Here is a 12,924-nt window from a genome sequence, read left to right on the forward strand (position 1 = left end):
TTACCAAAGAGGAAAAACAGGCCTGATGTACATATTGCAGAAGAACCAGCAGAGCAGGGCAGTGCAACCAAAAAACATGATGACATTTTGCTGTGAAAGAGAGCTAGTCTCAGGCCCAGGAACCATTCTGGTCCTGAATGGTTCCCTCACCCTGTCCATCTGAGTTAGAATTGCATTGCGAGACCCCGACCATCGTCCCGGTCCAGTCAGACGGTACTGGTAGGAGGTGCAAGGACCCGTAAAAACCTCAAGTGCAAGAATGGGATCCTTCAAACAGAGAGTCAACACATTTGGATGGACCCCGATCTCATGAGCCAGAGAGTCCATGTAAGGGATGAAATCCACTTGTAGGGAGTTGTGCCCTGAGCCAGAAAACCTAAAAACAAAAATCACATGTGAAAAAGTGATTTTTGCAGCACTCAAAGACGAGAACTATTTCTCACCTGTAATGCATCCCTGGTTCTTTCTCAATAGCTTTCATCATGTCTTCCTGCTTTGGGAGGGACACCAACCCTGTAAGAGCATCATTCAGTCAAACACAAGCCTTCAAACAATACAAGTCTTCTAAAACAAGGGATCTCATGTTGGGGTCTACGGACCCCTGGGGGTCCCTAAGTCATATAACAGAGGTCCATGAAATTATATCTAAATATCAGGGTTGTGATGTGGCCATAAAACTGCACAGTTTAGTAACCATTGGGTCATCAAAAAAATTATTAAACCTAAACACTTTGATTATCTTGCTTTGTGCGAATGCATTTTTTGAATTGATTAATATTGTTACAAATAAAAGAAATCACTCACAAAGGACTTCAGCATGAGCTAATGAACAAACTTGCATAATGGTTTACTTATTATAATTATTCAATTATTTAGTACGTATTTTATCAAGTCATACAAAGCCATTGGACTTAAAGGTAACTAAACCCCAAACGCACGTTTTTCTGCTGAGTACATACAGTATGTATTTAGGTATTAAGTAGTGCTGTTTATTGATCCTAATCCAACTCTTAACATTTTAGTAAAAGTATTTCAATTTTGCGTAATTAGTTGTAAAATGTCAGTTACTGGCCTCTAAAGGGTTGAACGCCGGCTATTACAATTGGATTTTGCTATTGGCTGAGACAAATTATTTGGATTGTTGTGCGTGACCAACTTTCACTGTTGGCCCCGCCCCTCCTATAAAAAATGAGAGGAGGGAGAAGGGTTTCCTCCAATCACAGCCCTCAGTGAGCGTTGATTCACAACCTCAATGAGGAACTCCACTGTTTCGTGCATTCCTGTGGTGACGTTTTTGACTTTGTGCTTCTATAAAGAGCAGATTCTGGTCTAATCGGAGGGTTCATCAAGCTACTGTATGTGTGTATGTACAGACACATATTGTGTGTATTCCCATCTGTCTCTGTGTGTGCGCAAACGTGCATGTACTTCTCGCTGCTGTGTGTGTCTTTATGTGTGTGTGTGAGGCCGCGTTGTTCTGAGGCTCATGGCGGGAGTAGAGCAGGGACTGTTTGTGAGTAATATAGCGTCTGTGGGGCTGTGTGTGCTGTGTGCTTATGAGCTGTGTATTGTATGTAGTAGTTAAGAAGGCCACTTTTGACCGGCTGCCTGAGTGGGCGTGTCTTTCTGCATCAGGAGTAATGCCCATAATCAAGGCATTTTTTGAATTTACCCCCTAGTGGCAGGTATATACACCAGATTGTTATAATTGCTAAAGACTTTGAAATCAGACACTTGATCCATCTAAAACTGCAACCTGCCGACACGCATCATCACATGCTTGTAATTTGACACCAGTCTCATGATTAAAAATGATTATTTTTAGAATATTGTTTGAAAAGTTTTTAGATTGTATTTCATATTCCATAGCTCTGGGATGTAAAGATTTACACCGAATTTGAATTATCCTCAATAGTTTTACTTGAAAATTGCATATTAATTTATTGTTGATTTATTCTCATATTCTATGTGCATCTTACCCTTGAATATCCTTGTGGCCCAGCGGGCTTGTAATTCAGCTGCTGGGTTAATTGATCCGGCGCCACTGATGAAGCCCACCACTGCCAGTGTGGGTGGGCTCAGTGCAGCGGGGAACACGTTCCTGTAGAGGTGCAACATGTAAGCACTTCTCAGCTGCAGGAAAGGGAAGCTGTGCTTGTATCCTGTTGCAAACACCACAACATCCACCTATGGAACATACACACAAGTCTCATCCATATGGTGTCAGTGTGAAGGTTATATTCGTGTTTCTATTTATTTTTCTTCATAACTAATACAGGTACATCAAAAAATAATCAGAATATCATGAAAAAGTTTAATATTTTTGGTCACTCATTTCAGAAAGTCAAACCCATATATGATATAGGCTCATGACACATAGAGGGAATAATTTCAAGCCGTTATTTTTTGAAACTTTGATGATTATGGCTTACAGATAATCAAAACCCAAAATTCAATGTCTCAGAAAATTAGAATATTGTGAAAAAATTCAATTTTGTGTCACCCTAATCCGCTAACTAACTCAAAACACCTGCAAAGGTTTTTGTGCCTTGAAATGGTCTCTCAGTCTGGGTCAGCAGGCTACACAATCATGGGGAAGAATGCTGACTTGACATTGACACCCTCCACAAGGAGGGTAAGCCACAAAAGGGCATTGCTAAAGCAGCTGGTTGTTCACAGAGTGCTGTATCCAAGAATATTCATAGAAAGTTGAGTGGAAGGAAAAAGTGTGGTAGGAAAAGGTGTACCAGCAAAATGGATGACCGCAGTCTTAAGAGGATTGTCAAGCAAAATGCATTCAAAAATTTGGGGGATCTTCACAAGGAGTGGACTGAGGCTGGAGACAGTGTGTCAAGAGCCACTATGCACAGACGAACCCTAGACATGGGATACAAATGTCGCATTCCTTGTGTCAAGCCACTCCTGAACAAGAGACAATGTCAGAAGCTTCTTATCTGGGCTGTGGAGAAAAACAACTGGACTGATGCTCAGTGGTCCAAAGTCCCTTTTTCAGATGAATGTACATTTTACATATCATTTGGAAATCAAGGCCCCAGTGTCTGGAGGAGGAGTGGAGAAGCTCAGAATCCACATTGCTTGAAGTCCAGTGTGATGATTTGGGCTGCCATGTCATCTGCTGGTGACGGTCCACTGTGTTTTCTGAAGTCCACAGTCGACGCAGCCATCTTACTTCTACTGACAAGCTTTATGGAGATGCTGATTTCATTTTCCAGCAGGACTTGGCACCTACCCACACTGCCAAAGGTACCAAAAGCTGGTTCAATGACCATGGTGTTACTGTGCTTGAGTGACCAACAAACTGGCCTGACCTGAACCCCATATAGATAATCTATGAGGTATTGTCAAGAGGATGGTGAGAGACACCAGACCCAACAATGCAGATGACCTGAAGGCTGCTATCAAAGCACCCAGGGCTTCCATTACGCCATTTCATTATCTGTAAGCCATAATCATCAAAATTTCAAGAAATAAAGGCTTGAAGTATTTCCCTCTGTGTCATGAGCATATATCATACATGGGTTTGACTTTCTGAAATGAGTGATAAAATATTAAACCTTTTCACGATATTCTAATTTTTTTTTTAAATGTACCTGTATATATAAGTGAAATGTAAAGGTAATGCTAAAGCTGAGGGGGACCATCCCTAACATTTTTTACAACACAGATAGATAGTGTAGGCCTCATAGGTAACCTAAATCGAAGGTATTTTTTCAGAAAAATGGGAGCTTGCAAGGTTGTTTTTGACAATGGGTTGGCTGACAAATGGTCATGTGACCTGAAATTGGAAAACATTTGCGCAAGACTATGCTGAAGCAGGAAAGGTTCTTTACAAAGTCTTTTTTACTTCATTCTTACTGTGATTTCACAGGGCAGAGCACTAAAGCTCCCCAATCACTAAAATGCACATCTGCGTGCACATCTTTTCGGGATGTGCACGCAGTGCTCACACCTCCCGTGCGCTGCTCACCTGCACAGGGAGCGTCTGCAGTGTTGGCTGAACTGCTCCCTCTCTTCATTTGAATTGAATGTTTAGTGCTGAGTTCAAACAAACACTCACTAGTCTCATAAATTACATATTATTTAATTGTGAGTTACAGTATTGTCTTATTAAATGCTTATCAAACTCACATGATCAGTGTGTGATCACATGCTTCAGATTTTTTCTGTGATAAATGACTAAATAACACCATATTTAACCCTTTACTACTTTTAAAATGTTCAAAACACTGATACTTTTTTTTTAACTTGTCGGTCCTTTATTCTCACTGCTCAGTAACAGATGACGTCATCTCCTGTTGGTCTCAGCATTGGTTTCCATTGGCTGCTTGTTCATTGTAAAAGCTCACATCGCTAATCATTAAATCTGTGATTGATCTCGTGGGTCTAATGAAGATGTGCATTTAAGCTGAACACTGTCAGCTGGCTTGGCTCAGCTGGGGAGCTCCAAGCTGAGAAGAGTTTGATGGAACGGAAAAAGCCAGCATGGTCACGGACTGCTTAGCTGAACCAGGTTTAAACCGTAAGCCTGGCTCTACTAAAAACACGTTGATGAAATACCCCCCCAGGTGTTTCTGTGGAAGCCACAATATCAACATCCGTTATTGTTTTGGCACAACATCAGAAGTGTCACTTTGGCAGTGTTGTTGGGGGCACAGTCACAGTGGATGAGAACTACTTTTGGGTAAAGGCATAGTTTTAAAAATGTTAGAAAATGTCCCCTGCAGCTTTAAGCTAAAAGTGCTTGTAGTATATTATAGTTTTTTTTTTTTTAATGTATTCATTTATTTTGTTACATGTAAGACACACTGTCAAATATTGAAGAGTCCTACATTTTCAACGATGCTCCCATCAGTGAAGATCACATTGGATTCGCGAAACTCTTTGATGTTGGGCTTCATCCGAACACGGCCAGATATGATCTGCGATGCCAGGTTGTCATTGACAACAGGAATCTGTGCTAAGAAACTGATAACAGAACAGCAATTGGAAATTTTATTAAAAAAAAACAAAAACATATATGTACTGTATACAATAATTATTATTCAATCTCCATGTAATGCTTTGTCTCTGGACAGGGTCTCACAAACACAAAAGCTAGATAATCACATTCACACATTATTCCCTGATAATCCCAATGACCTAATGACCATGCAAGTGCCGGGAGAACATACAAACTCCACTCAGAAATATTAATGATAAATTAAGAGTTGCTCAGAGGAACAAAGGTTATCAACACTGTTCCTCTGCAGGAAAAACAAGACTTCTACCCTGTGATCTTACCTATGCTTGGGTTTGAGACCATATAACTGGTGGTCATACATTTCATTCATCTTTTTCTCAAACATCCTGTTGCTCCATGAAGGAAAGAGCTTTTGCATCAATGCTCCTGTTCTTGTGATCCAAGCAATGTCAGCTGGGATGCCTTTGGGTCCCACTCTGCAGGTAACCCACGCTCCGGTCCTGGTGCTGAGGTACACCTGCACAGGTCAGCAAAACTCACACACTCAGCACAGAATAAGTGGAAAATAGGTGGTTGATGTAATGCAGCATTTCTTTCTGGGAATAAATCTACATTACCCTATTAGCTACTCTACTAATATCCACAGCAAGATCGCTTCCCGAGTTCCCAAATCCAATCACCACCACAGTTTTGTCCTCCAGACCCGTAGGATTGCAATAATCCCAACTGTGAAAGTATCTGCCTGGAAAACTCTCAATACCTGCAAGAAAGTGAATAAAAAGTTGTTTTTTTTTATTTCACTTTGGATTTTTTTTTCTAGCTGTTTTATGGAGCTGTATCTTTGGGATACTGGGATACCTGGAAAGTCTTTGAGTGGCAGGTGAGGAACGCTGAAATGTCCAGTGCAAACTAAGACTGCATCAAAAACATGTGTCGCTCTCTGACTGTCCACAGTCTCTGTCTCCACAATCCACCGGCCTGTTCCAGTAAAATCTGCTGCCTGGGTCACACTGGTCACAGTCGTCTGAACACAAAAGCACTAATATACATGCCTGAGTCTTTTAAACTTTAAGCTAACGCAGGGATGGGCAACCGTTATCAATTAATACAGTGGTTCTCAAACTTTTTAGGCTCAAGTACCCTCTTTTTCTTACTTTTGAATCCAAGTATCCCCTTATGTCCAACTACTACATTTTGTTCAGATGTCTATGAAAAAAAAACTACTATAGAGCATAATGATGGAATAAATGAGTGATAACACATTATATAGAATCTCATTTTGTAAATAATGAAACAGTATTTAGTGCCTCCTGAATAGTTTTATTTCTATAATTTTTTATTATTTCTGGTCACCATCCTGATGTGGGACCAAGACTGACTTTTGCATTTTCAGTTCATGTTCTAACCAAGATATATTTTCTATCATCATTTTGTGTGTTTTTGGTGTCATTTTGTGTTGTTGTCGCTTGTCTGTTCTTTTCATTATTCGGTATATTTTTCTCTTATTTTTTATATTTTTGTTGTTGTTTTTGTGTGTTATAGGTTTTATTTAAATTATTCTCCCAGTTTTGTAGTGATCTTGTGTATTTTTCTCTCTTAATGTGTGTGTTTTTGATGTCATCGTGTATATTTTGTTGTTGCTGTTTCTTTATATTATTCAGTATATTTTTGGCTTATTTTGTGTGTTTCTGTGAGTTGCTGGTAATATTTATTTTGATTGTAATTTTTAACTAAAAATAAAGATTATAAAACCTCTCTCTCTCTCTCTCTCAAGTACCCCCTTTTAGTGCCATCACGTACCCCTAGAGGTACACATACTCCCATTTGAGAAACACTGAATTAATACATATACCCCTAATAAAACCCTATCATTTCAGACCTGGAAGTAAATGTACGGAAGAAGATTAAATTTGTGAGCGTAGAGGCGCAGATACTTCAACACCTCCGTGTGGTGCATGTTGTTGGGGAGCTCAGGTAAAGGAGGGAAATCACTGAAAGCCATCATCTCTTTGGAGCTGTTGATGACCACTGACTGGTAGACGTTGGCCCGTCCAGGCTCTGGCTTCTCCTGAAAGAGGAAAAAAATAAAGACTATAATTAACTCTTTGATATTCTCTTTGAAAAATATTTAATGATAACATTCAAGACAGTAGCCTGTGCATGCTTCCCTGCTATTTGACTGGTAACCAATTCATTCTGCAATTATCCTCTCTTATATTCGATTGGCTCAAAACTCTCATGTTAAATATGTAAAAGTATAAACTTTAACTGATCTTCCCCCAAGTGCTCATATTGAAAATCATCTCCTAAATCTTTTACAGCATTAGGGTCAAACTAATTTTAGTTCAGGGGCCAAATAAGGAGCAGTTTGATCTTAAGCGGGCCACAGATTTTATCCTGGAAAATTAGTAATTTCAATATTATTGTGCCCTAATTTACACTTGTGTATGTAAGAAACCATATCCAAGCAATAAGCGACAGATATCAGGATCTTCACTTTAAATTTCTTAGATTTTGTGACCATTGTCTATTTCATTAAGGGAAATATTATGTAATAGTTTGAGTACTATTGAAGGATTATGTAAGAGTTTTGAGTTTTTTCAAATGTTTCACATTTAAAATGACTGCAATCATGTGATAAAAGCACACTTCATTCACCTAATATATTTTGACACATTTGCATGGTGAAAAGTTTGCACTCACATCCTCCCTCACCTTATATCTCCACAGGCCTCCGATGTCGTGGCTGCTCTCAAAACACATGGGCTCCAGCCCTTCATCCAGACAGGCTTTGACACTGGTGAGACCAGACGGGCCTGCACCGATCACAGCTACTCTCTGTACCACCATGCTGTAGAAGGAGTGCAGCCAGTGTGGAGTCAGACTCAGCGGAGACTGGTAAAGCCCTGTGCATTTGTAGTCCAATGGTCTTTCTTTGTTTTGGCCCAGTTTCTTAAAAGAACTAATTAGCATAAAGGTAAACAGCTAATAATCACACAGTGATGATTTAATCACAGAAACAAATAGGTGTGTGTGTCTGAAGTATTCACTGATCCTCTTGAACTAATCAATTCTCTCCCTTTATCTGTGCTAATGATTTCTGATTAAGTACTGCAGTTTGACAAACAAACAAAAACTTTAGTGTTTTATGACCAGAGGGGAAATTAACAGATTATAAGTGCTCACATTACTGCAATTGAGTTGCTTTTAGTTTATTTCTAAATCAGTCATTTTAGTTGTACTTAAGTACATAACTACAAAAGATGAAATAACCATGCAACAATCAAATGCATCACATCACATCAACCAGATTAAACGTAATACCGCACCAAAACAGCATTTAATGCTGTCTATTTTATCACTTTTTTCGGTTCAGGTTGAGATTTCCACCTATTATGTTCAATTCAATTCAACTTTATTTATATAGCGCAAAATACAACAAAGTCATCTCAACGCGCTGAACAAAATATAAAGTCCATAGTAAAAAAGAAGAAAGAACCCAACAAGATCCACATTGTTGTTACCTACATGGCACTGTTTTATTCATAGTTCATAAATGTAGTTATACTTAGAGCCTGATATTTTTTTTTATTTATTTTGAATTTAATTAATTGGTGGTGTTTTATATTATAAAATAATTGTACATTTTGACAAACCTTTATTTTATACAGATGCCTTTGTGGACAAATAAATGAAGTTCCATTTGTGCCAGATTTGGTCTCTTCCTGAAAGTGCTTCAGGAAAACAAAAGCGACATGGTAGGCCAAAGCAACAACCTCACACACTGAAAGTGGGAGACGTTTCTGTTAAAGATGCTCAAAAGACGTTTAGCAGCAACGTGAAAGTGATCTGCTTACCTAATGACACAGTATCAGACCTGGCTGACAAAATCTTGCATATTGTTGCAGATTACCCACATTTGAAAAATGTTGTGATTCATTTTGGGTTAAATGATTTAGCCAAGGAGGAGTCTGAGGTGTTAGAGCAGGATTTCACCCATCTGCTAAAAGCTGTGAGCTGTTTGCAGCCTAAAGTGTTCATCAGTGGCCCGATACCTCCAGTCCGCAAAGGAGATGAATACATTTTTGTCTTCGGCTTGTGCTGCCCTTTCACTAAATTTTATAGAAAATTTTCCTATTTTTTGGGAACGTCGTCATCTTTTTAGAGCAGATGGACTGTGTCTAAACAAGGCTGGAGTAAAAACTCTTCACATCCAACTTGTTTTACTTCACCAGTCACACTGCTATCAGTTCTGATAAAGACACAGGACAACATGTACCATCGGAGAACAAAACAACAAGGAAAGAACATGGAGTCGATGAGCTTCCAGCAAGAAATCAAAATCGCCAAAATGAAGAGGTCAACCCAACCCCCGCATCTCAGGACCCATCTGCTTCACCCCAAAATTCACCTACTTCCACCTCATCCAGCTTCTCTCCTACCCCTGCCTTCTTGGATTCAACTACCCAGATGAACGAGCTGGTTCTGGCTGGCACAAGACTGACACCCCACCCTTTACCCCACCATGGTCCCATCTTATCTCCTCTAAAGAACCAATTTGCACCACCCATCCCTCCTCGACGATACCAGGACCAGGATCACTCTTCTCCTCAGGCCAGCTGTGTTCATCTTAGAGCGACACAGGTCTGATGTGTGCTGGGTCCAGACTGCAATAGCTCTATTTTTAGGAACAACCAGAAAAGGTCAGGGCCTTATGGAGTTAATGCAGCTTCTTTCATTCCTGTGGTGACAGGTAACACAGGTAAAATTGTGAAATTAAAGAAAAACAAATAGCTTTATAGAGATAAAAATTTGACTCCTATAACATGTCATCCAAAAAGTCCACCAGTGTCTCCAGTAAAGTCTTTAAAATGAGCTCTTCTTAATGTTAGATCTCTTGTTAACAAGTCACTACTAATTAATGATATTATTTTGACACATCACTTGGACTTTTTATTTCTTAATGAAACGTGGTTGAATGATGGTATCAGTAATACTGTTCTCAATGAAAGTGCACGCACTTTGTTTTCTGTAATTAAAAAGCTCACAACCCCCCCGGATCAGAAAGCCCCTGAATTACTGTCAGCTGGAAAATGCAATAAATTTGCTGTATATTTCAATGAAAAAATACAATCAATAAGGTCAAACATCAGAACAAACCAGCAAAATAACAAAAAGCTTGAACAGCTTCAACCACTGAGGGATGAGTCAACTGAACACAAATAAATCTAAATAAGTTTATGTTAAAATCACTGCCTTATATGTGAAAATCACAAAATGAAGAAAACGTATGTCTGGAAAAAAAAAAAAAACTTTCTGGACTATTAAATATATCTAGGTTCATGTGTAACAATACATATTATTCACTATTAGATGCTCACTGTAAATCAAAAACATGTAAACACCAACAATTATCTTATTCAAATGTCTTATTCAGTGAAATATAAAATTGCTTTTTGTACCTATTTTTTTGTTTTGTTTATGTTTTACTTTGATCAATGGTGCCGGCGGGCCACATATTATTGATTTCATGACAGAGGCTGCGAACCAGTGGAAATTTGAACACAGGCCGCAATTGGCCCCCGGGCCGGACTTTGGACATGCCTGCACTAAGGGAACATATTTATAACAGCTTTTAGGCTTGGGTATTTATGATGATGTGGGTTAAAAAGGACATTAAACTAGTCAATGAATCTGACGTCAATTCACCACCTCACCACAGGTTCCGCCATTTCTCCACGTCTCTGAAATATTTGCGTTCCTAGAAGTACTTTGCACCACTGTCAAAGTGTGTGGCGCCCCCCCTGGTGGGGAATGGTCGGGCGCAACAAACAGGAGGACTTCTTTCCAATTGCATTCCAATGAATATTCTTAAATGCTTTTCTTTATTGACAATAAAGATTGTTAACATTCAACCAAAGCCTGCACACAATGAAAGTAATAATGAGAAGCCTAAAAACGTTGCAGGAACTAAAAGAGCGTTAAATTATTATAGACTGCATTAGATATATAACAATATAGTGCAAAAATAATGATTCAGCCTGTAATTCACATGGAGCTGAACAATAAAGAAACTTTAAAAATAGCTGATTTAAAAAAATCATTTCCTTTTTGTTTTCTTGGACAGGTGATTAGTTTAATTTAGTCTTTTATTTGTTTTGAAATATGATGTAACTTGTTCCCATGTGTTATTTGCCAGAATTATTTGGGGGGCTTGGGCTAATGACTGATACCTTCATAAAGCTCGATGTAAAAGTAATGCAATTATATTAGTAAGATAAATAAACAAACTAAAAAAAAAATATCAACGTAACAGCTGGAATATTAGGCAGAAGCCACATCACACAAAGATAAAGTAAAGTTTAACACACCTCTGTGAACATAATGTAGTGATTGTAGCTTGTGACAGGTCAGCGTTCTCAGTCAAAGTGAGGGCCGTCACATATGGATTCATGAAAGTATAGTGAACTCATGGAAAAGCTGCTTCTCTTTCTGGTAATGTTAAGCATTCAGCTCAATGAGGAGGACAAAGATACTTTTAAAAAAAGTACTTGTTGACTGGTTTATTTCAGGCTCTTAATACAAATCACCATCATAACATATTCAACACCACCGCTAAAATCTGCAATCATCACATGGATTTTTTTATACACATTTTGTGAATTTTAGTGATTGTCAAATGGAAACAACAACCAGAAAGAAAATATATTAAGTTAAGATTGTATAATTATACAAAATCCCCAAACATTTACAAACGATTTACTGTAAATACAAGAGTAAAAAACTTTGATTATTCAGATTTCATCACCTCATGCAGATAGATTAGTTTATTGATTATTAACATAATCAATAATACATGTCGAAATCAATAATGCTGATACATGTAAAGCTACAACACTATTGTGGTTCTGAAGATGTCTTTCACTCCATCTTCTTTTATAGTGTTTCACTCCACAGTTGAGAGTCCATGGGGTGGGGGTATGATCCCCCCTACTCTGCATTGTCGGTTTTGTGATAACATCATGACAGGAGTGACTTCCAACAGCATGCTGGGGGTGACGTTCCAGGGGTTCTACGACCTTGTGTTGACTCCTTTTACGATGCTCTTTGTGTGTGTGTGTGTGTGTGTGTGTGTGTGTGTGTGTGTGTGTGTGCATCTAAGCATTTACTAACCAACACTAAGTCCCCTCAAAAAGTGATCCTTATATAAGCTAACATTCTAACAATACTTAACCTAAGCTCCTAAAATCAGTGTCCATAATCTGACACAGTAAACTACATCAAGAGGTCAGTAAAACTGGATTTTCCTGCTCAAATATTATTTTTTCATTTAGACTTATGACTTAGACTTAATGCTTACATTGTCAGCATTTTTCCCCACTTTTTTTTTTGCCCTAGCTGAAACTACTAAACAAACATTACTACAGAAAAAGATCCTGGTGCTCAATAGTTGCATCCAAATCATGCATTTTAAGTTTAAAGTGCAGCAGGTTCAATCGATGTCTGGTTGGCTCAAACCTTTGACCTTTATCCACTTATTTAGTTTAGTTAACTGATTGTTTAGGTTTTTTTTTTTTTTAAAACATAGATCAAATACTTTTTTTGCATGAATACATTATTGAAGCATTTTCATATGCGCTACAATAATATGATTAGTGTTCATGAAGCATCTAGCTCAGGGGTGGACAAACTTTTTGGCTCAGAGGCCACATGGACTTTTAAAAATTGACAGAGGGGCCGGGTCAGCACCCGATGCATACACACATTATTCTTCTTCTTGTCTAAAGTTCAAATTTATAAAACTTCAAAACAAATCAACCATATGTAAGATTTGCAACTTTCACCCAAATTTAGTCCCAATTCTAAAGAAATGTTTGTACATTTAAGGAGAGACAGGCCTGTGAGTAGAGCAGTGCTTCTCAAAGTGTGTGGTAGAGAATGGA

General features: G+C 38.5%; 1 protein-coding gene across 1 annotated transcript; it reads right to left on the reverse strand.

Annotated features, from left to right (window-relative positions):
- Positions 1–7,843, reverse strand: LOC114461719 (dimethylaniline monooxygenase [N-oxide-forming] 5-like). Its single transcript, XM_028444018.1, has 9 exons — positions 7,697–7,843; positions 6,861–7,049; positions 5,840–6,005; positions 5,599–5,741; positions 5,302–5,498; positions 4,851–4,986; positions 1,980–2,187; positions 444–513; positions 1–376 (listed from the first exon to the last, which is right to left on the reverse strand). Exons 1-9 carry the CDS (start codon positions 7,829–7,831, stop codon positions 1–3), a joined length of 1,620 nt encoding a protein of 539 aa, XP_028299819.1. The 5' UTR covers positions 7,832–7,843.
- Between the last annotated feature and the right edge of the window lie 5,081 nt (positions 7,844–12,924).

The sequence above is a fragment of the Gouania willdenowi genome, chromosome 4, assembly GCF_900634775.1.
Source record: "Gouania willdenowi chromosome 4, fGouWil2.1, whole genome shotgun sequence".
In the NCBI taxonomy this organism is placed as follows: domain Eukaryota; kingdom Metazoa; phylum Chordata; class Actinopteri; order Blenniiformes; family Gobiesocidae; genus Gouania; species Gouania willdenowi.

Coding starts and splice junctions, on each gene's coding strand:
- LOC114461719 (XM_028444018.1), bottom strand. CDS start 7,831: ATGGTGGTACAGAGAGTAGCTGTGATCGGTGCAGGCCCGTCTGGTCTC. Junction 5,499..5,598: donor TTAGTAGAGTAGCTAATAGG/GTAATGTAGATT, acceptor TGACCTGTGCAG/GTGTACCTCAGCACCAGGAC. Junction 2,188..4,850: donor ATGGGAGCATCGTTGAAAAT/GTAGGACTCTTC, acceptor TATGTTCCATAG/GTGGATGTTGTGGTGTTTGC.